At 46.2% G+C, this 21,816-nt stretch overlaps 1 protein-coding gene across 14 annotated transcripts in view; it reads left to right on the plus strand.

The window, feature by feature from the left end:
- Positions 1–21,816, plus strand: part of ARMC9 (armadillo repeat containing 9) — a 203,459-nt gene that overhangs the window by 128,425 nt on the left and 53,218 nt on the right. For 9 of the 14 annotated variants that reach the window (XM_063645291.1, XM_063645290.1, XM_055290954.1 and 6 more), the window contains one exon: positions 9,074–9,178. The exons of the other annotated variants lie outside the window; for them this stretch is intronic. In XM_063645291.1, coding sequence (XP_063501361.1) covers positions 9,074–9,178 — 105 coding nt within the window. The remainder of the gene's footprint in view (positions 1–9,073; positions 9,179–21,816) is intronic. 14 annotated transcript variants of the gene reach the window in all.

Consider the following 21,816-nt stretch of genomic DNA (forward strand, 5'->3'; position numbering starts at 1 on the left):
CTGCTCTAGTACATAAAGACCAGTAATTTTAGTCAAATTCCCCAACAATAGTATTTAAGACCCAACCTAATGAGGCATTTATTCTTGAGTATTTCTTTATCCATCACTCCCTTACTTCACAAAGTAGATTTTAAAATATGTCGTTTTGTTTGGAATTCACAAGCAGCTCAGACAAGTTAGCACAGTGGCTGGTGCCCTTGTCGCCCAGTGCACCCAGCACCTTGCCAGGCTCAGCTGCTTGCATTGAGAGAGGCTAGCAGAATTCTTTCTGAGCGGGGCACGGTGGCTCACGCCTGTAATCCCAGCACTTTAGGAGGCTAAGGTGGGAGGATTGCTTGAGGCCAGGAGTTAGAGGCTATAGTGAGCTGTGATCGTACCACTGCACTCCAGCGTGAGCTACAGAACAAGAACCTGTCTCTTAAAAAAAAAAAAAAATGAAGGGAGAACTGATGGCAGCAGTGGCTCCCCTCCCAGCTGGAAGGCATGAGCGGGCATTCTCAGAGGGTGCCTCTTGGCCTCACCTCTGGGTTTGCCTATTATTAAAAGTCCGGATACGTCCTCAGAGTTGTTTTCATCTGCCTGGCACTGACTGAGAAAGTGGAGCAAGCGCCTGCTATCAGCAAGCTTCATTTCTTGGAGGCTCTCTGCTTACATTTCCCACTGCAGGTAGTGGGCTCCTCTGCCTGCAGGTGTTGCTGGGAATGGTTGAATGAAGCTCTGGCTTCTTTGTTAAGCTGCCCTTCCCACCTCAACTAGCGCAGCTCAGTTTGCTTCCGCTCTCTCCCCTCCCGAGCCCTAAGGATGCCTCCGTTCCCTTTTCGCCAGTATCAGTGTTTCTCAGAAACCATGGCAGTGACTTGTTTATATCTACACATTATCATGCCGCTCCAAAAGCAGAGAATTTAAGAAATTTCTTCCATCAGTAAGTCATGATTTTAAAGGAGGCAGCCAAGTGATCCCATTTACTAGCTAGAGAAAATGAGGCACTGAGAAGAATCATGTTTTTCTGAATTAGAACCTTGGTACAAAACTTTTTAAACCAAGAACCATCAATTTGGTGATGATTTCCACCTCAGTTTTCTTACATCTGTGCATTTTACATTGAAGTAACAATAGCGTTTGCCTGCATGTTGCACTAGAGAAACAGGCAGCAGAAGCCAACTGTCCCTGTTGTGAGCAGGTCAGCTGCGGGCCCTGGTTCTGCCCCAGGCCCCCTGCTCACACTACTAAGCTGCAATTCAAGTTAACTTTTATTAATGGGTAGCAAATATTAGGACCAAATGCAGAAACTGTCCTGTGTTTCTGGAGGTTAGGGAGGGCCTATCAATTCTCAACAAATTTAATTGTAAAGTACTTTTTTTTTTTTTTTTTGAGATATAGTTGCTCTGTTGCCCAGGCTGGAGTGCAGTGGTGCGATCTCGGCTCACTGCAACCTCCGCCTCCCAGGTTCAAGCGATTCTTCTGCCTCAGCCTCTCGGGTAGCTGGGACTACAGGCACGCGCCACCACGCCCAGCTAATTTTTGTATTTTTAGTAAAGACAGAGTTTCACCGTATTGGTCAGGCTGGTCTTGAAGGTCTGACCTCGTAATCCGCCCACCTTGGCCTCCCAAAGTGCTGGGATTATAGGCGGCCTGGCCTATAAAGTACGTTTAATTAAAAAACAGCTTTGTTTTAATTTAAAAAAAAAAAAAAAAAAAAAAAAACAGGCCAGGCACAGTGGCTCACACCTGTAATCCCAGCACTTTGGGAGGCCGAGGTGGGCCGATCACCTGAGGTTTGGAGTTCGAGACCAGCCTGACCAACATGGAGAAACCCCGTCTCTACTAAAAATACAAAATTAGTAGTGGCGCATGCCTGTAATCCCAGCTACTCGGGAGGCTGAGGCAAGAGAATCGCTTGAACCCAGGAGGCGGAGGTTGTGGTGAGCGGAGATCGTACCATGGCACTCAGCCTGGGCAACAAGAGCAAAACTCCATCTCAAAATAAATAAATAAGTAAAACCAAAATGAAGCCAGGTACAGTGACTCACCCCTATAACCCTAGCTACTCGGAGGCTGAGGCAGAAGATCACTTGAGCCCAGGAGTTCAAGTCCAGCCTGAGCAACATAGTAAAGCCCCATCTCAAAAAAAAAAAAAAAATTTTTTTTTGTTTAATTAAAGTAAAACAAAACGAGCTGGGCACAGTGGCTCATGCCTGTAATCCCAGCACTTTGAGAGTCCGAGATGGGTGAATCACTTGAGCTCAAGAGTTTGAGACCAGCCTGGGCAACATGGAAAAACCCCGTCTCTACCAAAAATACAAAAATTAGCCAGGCGTACTGGTACACACCTGTGGTCCCACTACTTGGGAGGCTGAGGTAGGAGGATTGCTGGAGCCTGGGAAGTTGAGGCTGCAATGGGGCCCTTGATTACGCCACTGCTCTCCAGCCTGGGAGACAGAGCAAGAGACCCTCTCTCAAAAAATAACAATAAATAAAATAAAATGGAATAAATAACTTTAACTTGTGATTGAGATGGGTTGTTTGCTAGTTTGTGTATATATAAGTTGACTTGCAAGTAAATGGGTCTTACATATGTACTTGTCCAGGATAAAGAAATACTTTTGCTGGCATTGACTGAAGTTAGCCATTGACTGTGTGTTTCTCATTGAAATGGAATGTGGACGTTTGTTTTGTTTCTTAATGTTTCGTATTCCTTCCTGGCAGGGAAGTGGTGTCTCACCAATACCTTGGTGAAACTGTGATTCCAATGCCCATTTCCAGCTGGGGCCTCTGAGGCTGCGTCCCCTGGAGAAGAGATGAAACACTACTCCATGCCCAGAGCTCCCTGCCACTCACTCAGACCACAGAGCTGCTGCTTTGGTTCACAAGGAGTACTCATTTTCCTAAAATTCATCATAAAATGTACACACACCCTTTGATCACTGAGATGTTGCTATTCTGGTGAAGTACTCTAAGTCAAGGCAACAACCTCAATCTTCCGTAACCGTCCCAGAGTTGACTTGGGGTAGGGCCTCACATACAGGATTACCTTTAAGGAAATTTCAGGACGGCAGGTCAGCTAGCACTTGGCAGAGCTGCCAACTCAGGTGCAGCAGCAGGAGAAGGTGGCTGCCCTCACCATAGGGCATGAGTCCCAACTAGAGCTTAAATCGCAGTGGTAACTGTGAGCCTGGGCCCTGGGTGGTGCAAGAGTGGATTCTCCATTTGTGATTAGACAAGAGAAGGGGAGAGAGAGGGATGAGACCCCGAACTTCAGATGCCACTACAGCCCTCCCTCCCATTACTCTCTGTGTCCTGTTGAGCTCAGTCTCAGCCAGGCAGCAGGTACCCAAGCTGTCCAGCCTGTACCTCCTCAGAAACAGGCTTCTTCTGCGGGGCCCCAAGAGGCCAAGTCAGAAAGACCTGGGCAGAAAAGGGCTGCCCCAAGCTTAAAGTCCAGACTCCTAGACTCAGAGCTGGGCTACTGTCACTTCTCTGGGCCTCTATCACCACACCAGGAAAATCCACACCAAGCCATTGTGAAAGTTAAGATGTAAAGTGCTATGGAAATATAAGGTGGGTTCCTTAATCATTCTGTGACAAGGGACATCAAATAAATGCCCCCAAATACAAGCTAGCAGGAGTAGCTTCTCCTCAGTAGCCCCTTCCCTGAGTAAGATGGTGCTGATTGTTAGAAAAGGCTCTGGATTGATCTGGGGCCTGCCTCTTATTCTGCTGGTTCAGGCCTGTCTTTGGGGACAGCCTAGAGTAAGTGGAATCCCCTTTTCTTAGGACAGCCCATCCCAAGGTGACACCGTCTAGTGATGGCAGGTGGCACTGACTATGTGGTTGAGAGACTGGAGAGACAGGGCAGCTTCCCCCAGCACAGCCCTACCCAGGGGCAGCCCTAGGACAGGCAGCATCACATTTCAAGGCCCAGTTCCCAGCCACGCCCCGCCTTCCAGGCCCAGGAGGTTGAGCCTTCATATTCCTTGGAAACTGACTGGGGCAAATCAAACTCACCAAAGACCAGAACATCCTGAATAACTAGAAATTAGTCGGAAATGAAGACAGAGTACTCATTTTTGCAGAATAGAGCTTTCTCTTCCTGTTGGCAAGTGTCAAGGAGCCAATTATAGTCATTAGATTGTTGGGTGGGCCAGGAGTCAAAGGGAAGGACTGGCTAGATGATCTTAGGGAACACTGTCACCAGGAGATGATGGCCTGCCCTCCCCCTGCATCCCTAGACCACTCCAGCACTTGGCTGCCACCTTCCTCCAGGGCCCCTCCTTCCCCTTTTTCCCTCCATAGCCAGCAGCTTCCCTCTTTCTGAGTTAATATTTGTATTGCTCTTTGTAATTTAACCTGCAAAGGACAGTCTAAGGTCAGCCGGAAGCTTTGGCAGGGACGAGGAAGGGGCAGTGCACACTCCCCCATGACTGTGTGTGCCGTTCAGTCGGCATTCGAGTATATAGAGCCTTGAGACATCTCACATATGCTCGTTTTTTTATTTTTAACTCTTCTGTTTTTAATTCAAGATCAGAACGTTTCCATCACTCAAGGATCCCTCATAGAAGGATCCTTTTACAGCCACCGCCATTTCCTCCTTAACACCTGGCAACCACTAATCTGTTCTCCATTTCTATAATTTTATCATTTCCAGAATGTTACAGAAATGGAATCATATAGTATGCAGCCATTGAGGACTGGCTTTTTTCACCAACGTTATTCTCTGGAGATCCATCCAGGCTTGTGTACATCAATAGTTCCTTTTCTTTCTGAGTAGTATTCTGTGGTGTGTATGTACCACATTTGTTTACCTGTTCTCTTGTTGAAGGGCATCTATTGTTTCCAGTTTGGGGCTATTATGAATAAAGCTGCCATGAAACATTCATATACAGATTTTTGTATGCCAACAAGTTTTTATTTCTCTGGGATAAATGCCCAGGAGTATAATTGCTGGTTCTATATAGTTGCATGTTTACCTCTTTAAGAAATTGCCGAAATGTAGTTGCATGTTTAGCTTTTTTTTTTTTTTTTTTTTTTGACACTGAGTCTTGCTCTGTCACCCAGGCTGGAGTGCAGTGGCATGATCTCAGCTCACTGCAACCTCCGCCTCCCGGGTTCAAGCAACTCTCCTGCCTCAGCCTCCCAAGTAACTGGGATTACAGACGCCCGCCACCACGCCCAGCTAATTTTAGTATTTTTAGTAGAGATGGAGTTTCACCATGTTGGCCAGGCTGGTCTTGAACTCCTGACCTCATGATCTACCCACTTCGGCCTCCCAAAGTGTTGGGATTACAAGCGTAAGCCACCGCGCCCGGCCCCAGCATGTTTAGCTTTTTAAGAAATTGCCAAAATGTTTTCCAGAGGGCCTGTATTATTTTACATTTCCACCAGCAATGTATGAGTGATCTAGTTTCTCTGCATCCTTGCCAGCAATTGGTATTGCCACTGTGTTTTATTTTTGCCTTTTTTTTCCTTTTCTTTTTTTTTTTTTTTTTTGAGACAGGGTCTCACTCGGTCACCCAAGCTGGAGTGCAGCGGTGCAGTCTCGGCTCACTGCAACCTCTTTCTCCCGGGCTCAAGTGATTCTCCTGCTTCAACCTCCAAAGTAGTTGGGATTACAGGCACACGCCACCAGGCCTGGCTAATTTTTGTTTTTTTTCGTAGAGACGGTGTTTCGCCATGTTGCCCAGGCTGGTCTCAAACTCCTGATTCAAGTGATTCGCTCACCTCAGCTTTCCAAAGTGCAGGGATTACAGGCATAACCCACTGCACCTGGCCTGTTTTTACCATTCTAATAGGCATGTAGTGATATCTCATTGTGGTTTTAATTTGCATTTCCTTAATGGCTAATGATATTGAACATCTTTTCATGTGCTTATTGCCATCTGTATATTCTCCCTGGTGAAATGTCTCTTCATGTCTTTTGCCCATTTTCTAATTAGATTGTTTGGGTATTTTGAATGTTGAGTTTTGAGAGTTCTTTATTTTAGTTACTAGTCTTCTGCTGAATATGTGGTTTCCAAATACTTTCTCCCTGTCTATAGCTTTCCTTTTCATCTTCTTAACAGGGTCTTTTCACTGATCAAGGTTTTAAATTTTTTGATGAAATTCAGTTTATCAATTTTTTCCTTTTATGGCTTGTTCTAAAAATGTGTTAGTTTTACATTTAAGTCCATGATTCATTTTGAGTTGATTTTTATATAAGATATGAGAATTAGATTGAGGTTCAGTTTTTTTCCTACAAATGTTCAATTTTTCCAGCACTATTTATTGAAAGAACTATCCTTTCTCATTGAATTTCTTTTGTACCTTAGTCTAAAATCCACTGGGCATATTTGTGTAAGTCCATTTTGGAGTTCTCTGTTCCATTCCATTGATCTATGTGTCTGTCCCTCTGCCAGTAGCATACAATCTGGACTACTAAGCTTGAAATCATGTAGATTGATTCTTCCCATATTGTTCTTCTTTTTCAAAATTGTCTTAGCATGTTCAATTTTCTTTTTTTTTTTTTTTTTGAGATGGAGTCTCGCTCTGTCGCCCAGGCTGGAGTGCAATGGCGCAATCTCAGCTCACTGCAAGCTCCGCCTCCCAGGTTCACACCATTCCTCCTCCTCAGCCTCCCAAGTAGCTGGGACTACAGGAACCCGCCACCACGCTGGGCTAATTTTTTTGTATTTTTTTAGTAGAGACAGGGTTTCACCATGTTAGCCAGGATGGTCTTGATCTCCTGACCTCGTGATCCACCCGCCTCGGCCTCCCAAAGTGCTGGGATTACAGGCATGAGCCACCGTGCCCGGCCAACATGTTTAATTTTCTTTGCCCTTTCCACATAGATTTTAGAATAATCTTACTTATGACTACAAAATATCTTGCTGGGATTTTGATAGAAATTCCATTACACCTGTAAATCAATATGGGGAAAACTATGTTGAGTCTTCTTGATTCATGAACGAGGTGTGGTTCTGTATTTATTTGAATTTTTTATTTCTTTTTTCCTTTCTTTTTTGAGACAGAATTTTGCTGTTTTTGCCCAAGCTGGAGTGCAGTGGCGTGATCTCGGCTCACTTCAACCTCCGCCTCCCGGGTTCAAGTGATCTTCCTGCCTCAGCCTCTGAGTAGCTGGGATTACAGGCATGTGCCACCACACCCGGCTAATTTTGTATTTTTAGTAGAGACAGGTTTTCACCGTGTCGGTCAGGCTAGTCTTGAACTACTGACCTCAGGTGATCCGCCCACCTCAGCCTCCCGAAGTGCTGGGATTACAGGCGTGAGCCACCGCGCCCGGCAGATTTCTCTCACTAGAGTTTTGTAGTTCTCAGCATACAAATGTTGTATATGTTTTGTTAGATTTATGCCTATTTCTCTTTTTTTGAGCAATTGTAAATGGCATTGTATTTTTAATTTCAATGTTCATGTGTTCCTTACTAGTATATAGAAATTGATTTTATATGTTTTTCTTATATCCTGTGAGCTTTTTGAATTCATTACTTCTAGAAGGGTTTTTTGTGTGTTTATGTGGTTTCTTTGTAGATTCCTTATTTCTACACAGACAGTCATATTATGTGCAAACAGGGATGGTTTTTCTTCCTTTTCTCATCTGTATGGCTTTTATTTGCTTTTTTTGCCTTGTTGGGACTCCTTGCAGGGACTCCTTCTAATTACTGCCAGGTTTGAGTAGAATTCCAGGTTCCACGCTGGGCCTGGTTGACACAAGATTAAGGGGGTCCTGGAAACCCACTACGCCTCCACTAATGCCTCCCTGCCTAGAAGAGACGAGAGTGCCCCGTCACTCACTGCGCCCCACATGGCTCCTCCGACACCACCCCAGGAAGGGTGTGAGGGGCATCTGGTCACTGCCAAGCGTGGGTAGAAGTCTGGGCTCCCACCTGGTCTTCACTTACATTGTGGGGTGGGGCCTCCTTACCGCCCAGCAGGGATGAAACTGCTGCCTACCCAGCCTTCTCTGGTATCACCACCAGGGGTGTTGGGGTGTGCGGCCCAGCCTGGTGAGGGTACAGCTGGGGCTCCTGAGGCCCTTGCTGGTGCAGGTGGGAGTGGAGCTACCATGTTTTCTCCAGTGTTTATTTCCTAAAATTTTCCTGTCATGCCAACCTTCCTCTGTCAGGTCCTTTGGCTAAAGGAAGCAGGCTTTGGGGGGCTTTTTTTGTTTTCACCATTGACATTTCTGGGTTGTTGGTTTCTTGGGGTCCAAGTGTGGCATATATGAAACAAAAAGAAAACCCAGGCAGCCTGAGTAACCTGGCAAAACCTCGTCTGTACAAAAAAATACAAAAATTAGCTGGGTGTGGTGGCATACACCTGTAGTTCCAGCTACTTGAGAGGCTGAGAAGGGAGGATCGCTTGAGCCCAGGAGGTCAAGGGCACAATGACCTGTGATCATGCCACTGCACTGCAGCCTGGATGACAGAGCGAGGCCCTATCTCAAAAAAGAAAACCCAGGGAAGTCACCAGCTGTCATCCTTGGGTCTCACAGCCCCTAGGCAGTCTGCCTTTGTCTCTCCATCTTTCAGGGTCACCTTATGTTTCTTTTATTGGTAGTGTCCAGTGTTTTTGGTTGTACGTAGTGGGAGGAATATGGAAAGGAACATCCACTCCGTCTTCCCAGAAGCAGGACAGTGCTGCCCTTTTTGCTGAGTCTTGTTACTTATTGGCTGTAAACGTTCTTGAGATGAGCAAACCTGTTCTAGAGTTCCCTATCCCCCTCAAGGCCTGTGTATGACTGACTGGCTGTTCATATGGCGCCTTGACTTCACAGAGAGAGAAGTTCTGAGAACTGTGATTAGGAGAGACTTTAAAGAGCCTTCTAGAACCTCCACACACCTAAGCAACGGAGCCTCCCTAGGTCCCCAGCTTCCTGAAGAGGCTGGTTGGCCTTGTCCGTCTGGTCTTCATGGAGAAGTTGGAAGCAGAGGCAGACTGCCCCTGAGCCCCCTTGGAATATAAGCCTGCAAGTTGCTGTGGTTGGCCGAGGCCTTCATGACAGCTACACATTCTGGGGAGCCACCCCTTAGGAGCTTGTGGCAGGGTGTCCACAACATTCCCCCCATGTCTCCTGAAACAGGAGGACCATGACATCATGGAAGCCGATCTGGACAAAGATGAACTGATCCAGCCCCAGCTCGGAGAACTCTCGGGAGAGAAGCTTCTGACCACGGAGTACCTGGGGGTAAGTGCCACACACAAAGGGTGGGGATCCTGAAACAGAAAGGCCAGATGGACGTTGATGGATTTCATGTTTTCAGTGACACAAAGGGCTTAGTTTGGCTTGTTACCATACTGTGTTTATGAGAAGGTCCATGTTAGCCAGTCTGCTCTCAGTGGCCCTGAAATGCACTGTGGCCCTAGCTACCTGTCACAAGTAGACAGGTGTACGGAGTGGGGAAAGATATAAATAGAAGGCACATACCAGGGGCCTTTGGAACATCAGAAGATATGCCTGGCCCCAGTAGCAATCACCTACCATCCCACTTTTTAATTTCTGTGTGCCTTATGTATTGGAAGGGAATGCTGAGGTAGACTTGGAAGTCCTTGGTGCAGAGGTGTTGGCTGAAACCATCATAGCCCATGAGGTTACCCACTGAAGCACAGTGTGGAGAGAGAGTGGGGGCTGAGCAAGGAGGGGCATTCCAGCAGTCAGGAGTGGGAGAAAGGAGAGGACCCAAGAGGGCCAGAAAGTGAGTAGTCACCGTGTCCTCAGGAGAACTGAAGAGGGTCATGGAAACAGAAGGGAGAGGTGTTTCAGGATGAAGCCAGTGGTCAGTGCAAGCATCCAAGAGGCCTGTGGAATCACCATCTGGGATGGGTCCTTAAGCTGACCTGTGAGAGCTCCCGTTGGCTTGGATGCTCAGCCAGCTCCAGAACCACTGGCTTACGACCCACCAGCTAAATAGGGCAGGGTGTGAGTCAGGAGGAAGCAGCCACTCCTCAGGAGAGGATAGCAGTGCCAGGGCCCGCAGGTATCTCAGAGAGCAGGTGGGGGAGCCAGGTGGGATGCTGGAGTGTAAGGGTCTGGAAGGGAGGAGCAATTGCCAGGAACCAGGACCAATTCAGACTGAAACCCTTTGTGGGATGGCTGAGCACATAGGGTAGAAGAGTCCCTAAAAGAGGCTCCTAGAACTTTGAAGCTGGCGGTTGCTTTGGTCAGTTGTTTGGACCCCAAAGTCTCCTCACAGCCAGCAGGTTGGTGTTGGAGAAGAAGGGTGGAGACAGTGTCTCAACAATTGACTGGCACAGCCAGAGCCTTGGGAAGGAGAAAGACGATGCATGCAGGTGGCCTGAGCCTTTATGGGAGCAGGTGGAAGCAGAAAGTGCCTGCCAGGTCCCGTTGCCACCCCCAACCCAGACCCTCAGTACCTCCCCAGGACACTGGGCCCCCTGGTCACCTGGCCCTCATCTCTTCCTCATCATCTGTGGAACTTCAGGGATTCTAGGCTGGAGTGCAGTGCGTGGTGGTGGGACTTCAGGTTGGAGAGAGAGCCACAGTCCAGAGCACGTGGCTTTGTAGGTCATGGCAAGGGTTTTGGATTTTATTTACAAGAGCTAGGACACCACTGGAGGTGAGAGCAAGGAAGTGACTCGGTTTGACTCGTGTTCTAACATATCCACTGTATTTTCACTCTGCTGCTTTGTGAAGGCAGGGAGGTGACTGATGGAGGCTGGGGGGCAGGGAACCACTGCCACTCCCTTCAGGGATAGGGGTTGCTGGGCAGTATCTGCCATTCCTTAGAACATCTCAAGGATTAGAGTAGTCTAATTGGCTGTGGAGCTGTTTACATTAGGTCGAGCAGGGAGGTGCTCAGGAAAGGTCAGAAGTGCAGCCATCAAGGTTCCAAGTTGTTGATGGAAGCCTAAGGCTTGACTAGACCTGTGTCTCCCTTTGGAAGAACGCTGGTTTTTTCAGAGACGCGGCTTCGTGTGATAGGTTTCACAGGCAGGCGGTGAGGAAAACAGAGGAGGCAAATTGGTGGGGCTTCCTCAGAGGGCACGTGGTTGATACCTGTTGAGACCGCGGTGCACGTACCCCTGACCACACTGCCGCACAGACAGACACGCAGGCACGTAAACATGAGCAAGGATGGCCATTTGCAGCCAGGTCAGACAGAAGCTTGAATACGGCGCTCAGTTAATAATTTAGAGGACCTCTCCCTGGCGAAATGCCATGGGGGAGATCTTCTGTTGATATGGTAAACATCTTCAGCAACAACAAAAAAGCAAGGTGCAGAACGTGGTGAGACTGCTAGTTTAATCATGCAGATTGGCGAGGTGCAAAGGCACAGAGCTTTCAAATCAATCAGTAACCCCAGTTTAATGGCATCTGGAAATGGTACCATCTTACCATAATATGCAGTTCTAAACCCTAAATGTTTATGGATGATCCTTTTACTAGAAGGAAACCATGGGTGGAGATGTGAGTACTGAGAAACACAGAAAGAATCCACTGTGTAGATGGGAAGACCCAGTACAATTTGGTATTTCCCGTGGCTGCAGTAACAAAGCACCACTAACTGCAGACTTAAAACAGCAGAAATGTATTCCGTCTTCGTTTTGAAAGGCAGAAATCCAAAATCAAGGTATCCTTAGGGCTCAGCTCCCGTCAAGGACTATATGGGAGGATCCTTCTTGCCTCTTCCAGCTTCTGGTGGCCCCAGGCCATCCTTGGCTTGTGGCTGCGACATGCCAATCCCTGGCCTGCCTTTACATGGCCTTCCCCTCTTCTGTCTTTTGTAAGGACACTTATCCCCCGGGTGACCCAGGATAAGTTCTTCATCTCAAGGGTCCTTATTACATCTACAAGGGTCTTTTTTCCAAATAAACTCATTCACAGTTTCCAGGGGTCAGGACATGGGCATAGCTTTTGGGGGCCACCATTCAGCTGACCGCACCAGGTCACCATAGGATCTCATGAATATTTTGATTAGAAAATTTAACGTGGAGCAGTAAGCCCTGAGGCCGGATGTGTGCTCCCAGCACTGCCCCTGTTCGTGAGTCAGCCCCCACCGCCCTGTCACCCGGTCTTGTGATCTGACATTGCCAGCCTGCCAGCCTCTGTGTGCTGGGTTGGGGATCTCAGAAGATGGGGTCCCACCTTGCCACACCCTTGCTCTTGTGGTGCGTGAAAGGCCTTTAAATTCACATTTTTGTTGCGTTTTGTGTGTGTGCCAAGCTGAGGAGCTCTGACCAAGATAGAAGGCGTTTCACTGGGAAATATGTGCCTGAAAGTCATGATCCAGGCCCCTTGTTCTGATGCACTGGGTACACTGCAGATTTTTCAAGATGAGTCTAAAGGTGTTGGCTTTTTGAAACATTCTGTCAGAAAATTATATTCAAAAAGCTTTGAGTGAACCTGTGCCATCTGCCCAACACAGCGGAATGCCGAAGAGGCTTAAGACACAGCTGTTACCATCAAGAAGTTTACAGAAGGCACCAAACAGATAAAAGTGCTCTTGCTGAGTGGTGTAGATAACAGCTAGGAGTGGTCAGTGGCGGGCAGGTGTGATCCTGCAGGGTGAGAGCTAGTCCCAGACCACTGAATCTGGGTTAAGGATAGAGTCTAGGCCCTACCCTATACCTCCTGACCGTAATCCCAGGAACCAATCATGGTGCACGTCAGTAATTTAAAAACCAACCAGCAGCTTGGGAGTGAGGGTGGAGGTGCGACTGGGGCATCCACCAGAGTGTTCGGGGATGGGAGGAAGCTATTCCCAGGATCCTGGACCAGTAGCCCACCCCTTCCCTGCAGGGCCACACTGCTAGTCCCCACCCTCCAAGTCTACCCACAGCTCCTCTGCTCTGCAGAGCACAGGCTATGCAAAATGCTGAAGAGCACGGCGATCACAGAAAGCTAGTGATAGAGAACAGGTCACGCTTCCGAGGCTTGCGGGAGAGTAGCGATGGCCCCGTGAGATGTGGTGCTTACTCATAATTCTAGTGAAGCCATGTGCTGTGTTCTCCTACAGGCTGTGAACGTCAGAGTTCAAGACTGCTGACTTTCCTCCTGCTTCTCCTGCCTCTAGTATTTGTGAAATTTTTAGTGCCATGCATACTGTGCTGAGTAATCAACAATGCCTCTGGCTGGGCGCGGTGGCTGACAGGTGTGATCCCAACACTTTGAGAGACGAGTTAGGAGGATCACTTGAGCTCAGGAGTTCAGGACCAGCCTGGGTAATGTAGGGAAACCTTGTCTTTACTAAAATTTTTTTAAAAATTAGCCAGGTATGGTGGCATGCACCTGTGGTCCCAGCTACTCAGGAGGCTGAGGTGGGAGGATCACCTGAGCCCAGGAGACAGAGGCTGCAGGGAACTGTGATTGCACCACTACGCTCCAGCCTTGGAGTGCAAAAATAAATAAATAAATTATTATTGTAAAACTAAATAAATACAAATACGAATAGAAAACAATTCTTCCTAAGAAGCTTGCCTCCTGAGCTCAAGTGATCCTCCCACCTCATCTTTCAAAGTGTTGCGATCACACGCGTCAGCCACCGCGCCTGGCCAGAGGCATTGTTGATTACTCAGCACAGTATGCATGGCACTAAATAGCTCCATCACCTGGGTTAAAGGATATAGACATTTATGACAGAATCATAGAATCCCAGGGTTTTTTTTGTTTTTATTTCAAAGTGACCTTTAACCGTAATAGGCAGATCTCAGATTAATTCAGTACGTGCCATGGGCCAAGCCCTGTACTGACTGCTTCACACGACTCCATTTGACTGAATCCTCCCAGCAAACTTACGGGGCATCTTCCACTAGTATCTGCATTTTATAGAGGAGGGCACTGAGGCTGAGAAAGGCTGAGTCGCTTCCAGGTGTTACCTGAGCCCACCTGCCTTTTACCACTCAGCCGGGCCGCCTTGCAGCAGCACTGGCTGTTGTCAGGTGAGTGGATTCTGTACTTGCGAGTTGAGAGAGCTCCAACCTGTGTGACATGTTCGTCATAACTATCTGATCTATGTTTTCGTCCCAGACTCAGTTTTTGGGGGAATGCCTATAGTGAATGCTAATTGCTCCCTTTCCACACTTCCTTTCCCCTCCATCAAGTGAGAACCCACATTCACTTAGTTTTCCTAAGAATCCCCGAAAGGGCTGGTTAAAGTGCAGGTTCCTGGCCCCACCTCCAGAAAATCTGAGGCTGTGGCAGTGCCCCAGGAGTGTGCATTTTTATTTTCCCCTAAAGTGGTTCTGAAGCAGGAGCTTGGGCCCTGGAGACTTGGCCCATTTGAGCAGAACTCAGGGTGTTCATGGAGCTGCCTGTCTTCTGCAGCATGGCACCGTGCAGAGCTGAGGCCCTCCTACGCTGGGCACAGGCCTGGGCGAGCACAGACAGGAGAGGGCCCTGGGATCCTGCTGTCCCCTGTCCTGCTGTGCCTAGAGGGGCAGAAGCATGAGGTGGCTTGCAGCGGGCCCTGAGATCTCCTGCTCCTCTCTGCTCACAACAAAAAACAAAACTAGAGGAAAAAAGGCCTCTGTTTCCAAATATTACTTTTAGTTTTTTTTTTTTTTTTTTTCACATGAGTCTCCACTTTGGGGCATTTCCTAATCCCTTTTCAGTCTATTGTTCCTGCCCTGCGTGACTGTAATGGTTGAAGAGCCATTGCCTCTGCTTATTAGAACTGACTCAATGTCTATACATATATATATATATATATATATACACACATACATATATATATACATACATATATATATATACATACATATATATATATATATATATATATATATATTTTTTTTTTTTTTTTTTTTTTTTTTGAGACGGAGTCTCGCTTTGTCGCCCCAGCTGGAGTGCAGTGGCGCAATCTTGGCTCATTGCAACCTCCACTTCTCGGGTTCAAGGATTCTCCTGCTCAGCCTTCTGAGTAGCTGGGATTACAGGCGCGCGCCACCACGCTGGCTAATTTTTGTATTTTTAGTAGATACGTGGTTTCACCATGTCGATCAGGCTGGTCTCGAACTCCTGACCTCGTAAGCCACCGCACCCGGCCTCAACGTCTATATTCTTGTACATGAAAACACAACCAAATAAGCAGGGAAAAATCCCAAACCCCAAAATATCCTGAGTCCTTTTCATTTGCCATTTGTTTCTTATTCTTTTTTCTAATTACAAAAGAAATATATGCTTATTCTAAAAAGTCAAAGTAACAGAACATAAAGACCAACCATAAGTCTACCCAACCAGAGGTAATCACTATCTCTTGTTATCTTTCCTTATCAGTTAGGATTGGGCTGAGCTGCAAATAGCAGAGAGTCCTACCTTATCAGTCCAGCTAAAAATTCCTGGTGGGTGGAGGCTGTCAGATCCCAGGCTCTTTTCATCTCTTACCATGACCCTGCCTGCCAGAAGGGCAGATTTAGGCTTTGTGGGTCCTCCAGCTTACAAGGGCTTGGGAGACCTCCTCTAAAATAACGGAATGCAAAATTAGGTATAAAAATGAGTGCTTATGTGGAATGAGAATTAGAAAATAAATCACAGTGAAATTCACTTTTTTTTTTTTTTAAACAGTCTTGCTCTATTGCCCAGGCTAGAGTGCAGTGGCACAATCTCGGCTTACTGTAGCCTCCACCTCCCAGGTTCATGCAATTCTCGTGCCTCAGCCTCCCAAGAAGCTGGGACTACAGGCATATGTGCCACTACGCCTGGCTAATTTTGGTATTAGTAGAGACGGGGTTTCACCATGTTGGCCAGGGTAGTCTCGAACTCCTGGCCTCAAGTGATCCACCTGCCTCAGCCTCTCAAAGTGTTGGGATTACAAGCATGAACCACCTTGCCTGGCCCCAATTCACTTTTTTTTTTTTTTTTTTTTTTGTGACAGTGGCTTGCTCTGTCACACAGGCTGGAATGCGATGGAGCAAACATGGCTCACTGTGGCTTCAACCTCCTAGGCTTAAACGATCTTCCCACCTCAGCCCCCCAAGTACAAATTCAAATTTTAAAAATTGACAGATAACACAAACATTATAAAATCTAGAAAAATAATGTTTATATTAACTAGCTGCTTGGCAAACACCTCGTAGTTTTTATTCATGTATCTTCTGTTTTATGCCCTTTGATTGCTTCTGTATATGGCAAATTAGTAATGTTTTACAAGCATAAACATAAAAATGTAATGTTTTTGTCTACATATATGAAGATGTTTTTAATGTTTTCTACCGAGAAAGAAAAAAAGATTAGTCAGCCTTTCCTGTAACATATTTGATCAAATTTTCTTAATATTGATTGATTAAAAAACTTTGTTTTGGCCTCATATTTAGTTCTTGGTAATGCCCTGTAAATCTTTTTACTTAAAAAATTGTGTTTATAGGCTGGGCGCGGTGGCTCACGCCTGTAATCCCAGCACTTTGGGAGGCCAAGGCGGGCGGATCACGAGGTCAGGAGTTCAAGACCAGCCTGGCCAACATGGTGAAACCCCGTCTCTACTAAAAATACAAAAGTTAGCCAGGCATGGTGGTGTGCACCTGTAATCCCAGCTACTCAGGAGGCTGAGGCAGGAGAATTGCTTGAACCTGGGAGGCAGAGGTTGCAGTGAGCCGAGATCACACCATTGTACTCTAGCTCTGGGCGACAGAGTGAGACTCCATCTTGCAAAAAAAAAAAAAAAATTATATGTATTTTTAAAAGACAAAAATTTAAATCAACACCTGTAGAAAATAATAAAAAAAATACAAAAGAAAATGTTTATGTAAATTTTTGTTTTGTTTTGTTTTAGAGATATGATGTCACTCTGTCACCCAGGCTGGCGTGCAGTTGTGCAATCATAGCTCACTGCCGCCTCAAACTCCTGGGTGGCATTAAGCGATCCTCCTGCCTCAGCCCCCCAAAGTGCTGGGATAACAGGCGTAAGCCACTGTGTGTGACCCGTTTTGTTATTAAATTTGAGAAAACCATCCTCAAGTTTCTTCCATAAAAACACTAGGCCAGGCTGGGCGCAGTGGCTCACGCTTGTAATCCCAGCACTTTGGGAGGCCAAGGCGGGCGGATCACGAGGTCAGGAGATCGAGACCACGGTGAAACCCCGTCTCTACTAAAAATACAAAAAATTAGCCGGGCGTGGTGGTGGGCGCCTGTAGTCCCAGCTACTCGGAGAGGCTGAGGCAGGAGAATGGCGTGAACCTGGGAGGCGGAGCTTGCAGTGAGCCGAGATTGCGCCACTGCACTCCAGCCTGGGCGACAGAGCGAGACTCCGTCTCAAAAAAAAAAAAAAAAAAACACTAGGCCAGGAGCAGTGGCTCACGCCTGTAATCCCAACACCTTGGGAGGCTAAGGTGTGCAGATCACCTGAGTTCAAGACCAGCCTGGCCAACATGGTGAAACCCTATCTCTACTTAAAATACAAAAATTATTCGGGCGTGGTAGCGCATGCTTGTAATCCCAGCTGCTCGGAAGGCTAAGGCAGGAGTAATCGCTTGAACCCAGGAGGCAGAGGTTGCAGTGGGCCAAAATCGCGACATCGCACTCCAGCCTGGGTGACAAGAGTGAAACTCCGTCTCAACAACAACAACAACAAAAAACACTATATAGGGGAGGCAAAATTTTACCTTTATCAGTTAGGATTTTTGGCTGGGCCTGAGAATTAAAGTGATGTAAAGCAGATACACAGGAGAAAAGCATATACATCTATAAGTTTTATGTGACGTGGGAGCTCTCCTGCAGAAACGAAAGGGAAAAGAACTGGCAGAACCTAAATGCTTTTAAACTAGGTTGAACAAAGAGAGGCAATTGTAGAAAAGTTACCAAATTATATGGAGAGGCTAAAGGAAGATAAGAATCATGTTACCCGGGTCTGTTTGTACAGAATTCTCTCAGCTCTGACAACATGTGGTTTTTTTCTCCCGATACCCGGAGAGCATCTTTCACATGGGAGTTTTTATCTCTTGTTTTCAGGAAGAAAAGATCTTGCATCAAGTGCCTTTACCTCAAAATAATCCTAAGCCAAAGTGGCATATTTTGGAATGGCATATTCTGCCACCCCTTAACTGTAACTGGGGGCATTTGAAGTTTTCTTGCACACTGATTGTTCACAAATACTCTAACAACATAGAGAATTACTAGAGACCATTCCTACACCAGGACAGATAGCAAACATTTGACCATGCATGGAAGGTACTGTGAATCATGGAAATTTTTCCCACCAAATCTAAATTAAGGCCAGGCTGAGTGGCTCACTCCTGTAATCCCAGCACTTTCTGAGGCAAGTGGATCACCTGAGGTCAGGAGTCCAAGACCAGCCTGGCCAGCATGGTGAAACCCCGTCTCTACCAAAAATACAAAAAATTAGCCAGGCATGGTGGCGCATGCCTGTAGTCCCAGCTCCTTGGGAGGCTGAGGCAGGAGAATCGCTTGAACCTGGGAGACAGAAGTTGCAGTGAGCCGAGATCACGCCACTGTACTGCAGCCTGGGCAACAGAGCAAGCTCCGTCTCAAAAAAAAAAAAAAAAAAAAAAAAAACAAGTGTAGGGCTGGGCATGGTGGCTCATGTGTGTAATCCCAGTGCTTTGGGAGGCTGAGGAATGAGGATCACTTGAGGCCAGGAGATCAAGACCAACCTCAGCAACGTAGGAAGGCCATCTCTACAAATTAATTAGCTATGGTGACGCACGCCTGTAGTCCCAGCTACTTGGGAGGCTGAGACAGGAGGATCACTTGAGCCTAGGAGTTCAAGGCTTCAGTGACCTATGATTGCCCCACTGCACTCCAGCTTGGGTGGCAGAGCAAGACCTTGTCTCAAAAACCCACACATACATAAAATGGCCATGTGACACATTAAGTTTCATTACCTCTGGAAATTCTGCCTTGCTATCTTCATTCACATGCCTGTTGCCTCTTGATCATATGATGACGGGTACATTTCCTGGCACAAATCTGTGATAAACTCAGGAAGAAGGCCAAATGTGCAGGCCAGCCAAATCTGCCCCCTTCAGTGCTTTCCTGAAGCTCCACTTGGTGACCTCCACATACTAACTAGTAAAAACTGGGTCCTATGGCCCCTAGCTGCACGGGAGTCTGGGAGGTGAGTATTTTTAAGTAGACACATTGCTGTGCCGACAAAATCAGTTCTGTTGGTCAGGAAGGAGAGGGTGAATATTGTGTAGACTGCTAACAGTGTCTGCTTCCCCTTTCAGATTATTTTCTGTGTGTACAGAGATAGATATAGATGATTGATAGATTGATAGATAGAGTATACCTGTATTTTTTACAGAAATTCATACTGCTTTATAATGTCTTTAAATGATTCACAAATACTCAAAACCAATTAATGAGAAATTTTTTTTACCTAAATTGACATGTTGACCAACTTTTACTACTGAATAAATTGCATTCAGCTAAATAATATGCTATCTTTTTTTATTGTGCTTAAATATGCTGCATTTTATAGTAGCAGAACCTTCTTTCAAATAAAATCTCTGTCTGTAACACTGATGAAAGCCGAGTTCTCTGGATGAGTATAGGTGGATGTCAGGAGCCCTTGCTCTCCTCTCTCCCTAGACCCCAAAGCATTTCTGCGGAACTCAGTATAAACAGCTCTGTCTTAGCAGGTTGTTGGACAAGATACCCTCTAAGATCCTTCAGCCCACAAAGGCTTCTTTGCAACTGAGGGGCCCGAGAGTAGGCTGGGTGGCTCACACCGCAAGCAAGGGGAGGGGAAGCCCAGGCCAGCAAGAACAGGCTGGGAAGCGGCTGCACTGCCGGGCTCTGCACACTGAAGCCACTCCACTGAGGGCCTTTCTTCACGCATTTTTGCAACAGACCAGGCAGTGCTGGCCCACAGGCCAGACGCAGTTTCCCCATCTACTGGAGAGGAAAAATACCACCCACTTTAAATTATTTTCCAGGTTTCTGTAGTTTAAGGAGGTGAAATAACTGGCAGAGTCTAAAATATTCTCGAATACGTAACATGTTCTGTCATTTCTAGGAAGACATTGGGAGGAGCAAGCTCAGATGACCGTTGACAGTGGGGAAGTGCAGGCAGAGGACTAGTCACAGGCTCGAGAAAACCCGCATGTTGACTGTTTCCCCTTTTCCAGTTGCCTTCTTAGTGTTTCTCTGTGGGAGGGCTCAGGGGTCCTCTGGCATGAGGGACAGGAAGAAGAGAAGGCAAGAGTCACCCTGGAGCACCGTGATGAGAGCGTGTAAAGCCGACCCTAGATCCTGGATCGGGGAAGTGGGATGGAAGGGAAGTCACAGTGGAAGCGGACAGCAGTGTTAAGTGGTTGCAGTGAAAATATCCTGCCTTGGTAGATTTCTTTAGAGACAGAAAAGGCGACGCAACTGCATTTTAGTTTTTATTTACATGGCTTAGTTACATTCCATTTCCCCCAAGAAGCTGGGCGCCTCCCACTTTCTCACTCTCCCAGGCTCTTTGCCTTTCACTCTCCTTCCCATCCCTCCCGACCTGCTAGTCAGGGCAGGTTTTTTTTGTTTTTGTTTTTGTCTGAGATGCTCTTGTTGCCCAGGCTGGAGTGCAATGGCGCCATCTCGGCTCACTGCAACCTCCACCTCCCGGGTTCAAGCGATTCTCCTGCCTCAGCCTCCTGAGTCGCTGGGATTACAGGCATGCACCACCATGCCTAGCTAATTTTGTATTTTTAGTAGAGATGGGATTTCTCCATGTTAGTCAGGCTGGTCTCGAACTCCCAACCTCAGGTGATCCACCTGCCTCGGCCTCCCAAAGTGCTGGGATTACAGGTGTGAGCCACTGCACCCGGGCCAGGGCAGGTTTTGACCCCACCTGTCACTTCCCTGGCTGAGACCTTTCCCAGGGTCCAGGTGAGGCTCACCGAATCCCGTAGGCACTGGCCCTTTTTTTCTTCCTCTCCCTAGCTAAGATACTAGATAAACCCAAAGGAATTTTCAGCAGAAATCAAGAAATCAAAGATGAAATTCCAGTGTTCAAGAAGTTTGTTGTTTGTTTTATTTACTTTTTGTTTTGTTTTTGTTTTGAAATAATTATAGATTGATAGGAAGCTTCAAAAGTAACACAGACAGTTCCCAGGCGCCCTTCGCATAATTTCCCCTGGTGCTAATATCTTATGTAATGTATAGCATAATAATAGCAAAACCAGGAAGTTGACATTGGTATCATCCACAGACTTTATTCACATTTCACTAGTTTTACAGTGATTTCCTTTTTAAACAATTTTTCTTAAGTATTAACATAATAGTAACCATATTACAAAAAATTATGGCAGAGAAAAATATTCTTAGTTCTACTGTCCTATAGAGCCACCCTAATCATGTTAAGTTTCATTTCTTTCCAAGGTCTTTTTGTGCACTTTTAGCATAATTGAAAGCTAAGATCACTCCACTGCACTCCAGCCTGGGCAACATAACAAGACCTCGTCTCAAGGAAAAAAAAAAAAAAAAAGCATTCTTTATGTACATTATTATAACCTGATTTTTATTTAATGTTTTAAATAAACATATTTCTCCATAACCTGTTCTTTATCATTGTACATGGCTATATATCAAGTGAATATGCCATATTTTACTTATTTATTCCCCTGTTACTAGACATTAGATCGTTTCAGTTTTACTGTATAATAATTTTATAATGAACAACCTTGTTTATCTTACACTTTCCATGTTTTGGATTCATTCACTAGTGTTTACACTCAAGGATGTGTGAACATTTTTACAACTCTTGATAAAATGCCAAATTGTTTTACAAGAGTTGTCTCAAATTTCAATCTCCCTAATTAGTGTTAATTAGTTAAACTAGTGTTTTAAACTATTGGGAGCAGTGGACGGGATCGTTTTTCTGTCATTCTTATAATAGCTGAAGAATGCTACCTTGTTTTGTAAAGTTG

The sequence above is a fragment of the Symphalangus syndactylus genome, chromosome 8 (genome assembly GCF_028878055.3).
Source record: "Symphalangus syndactylus isolate Jambi chromosome 8, NHGRI_mSymSyn1-v2.1_pri, whole genome shotgun sequence".
Taxonomy (NCBI): domain Eukaryota; kingdom Metazoa; phylum Chordata; class Mammalia; order Primates; family Hylobatidae; genus Symphalangus; species Symphalangus syndactylus.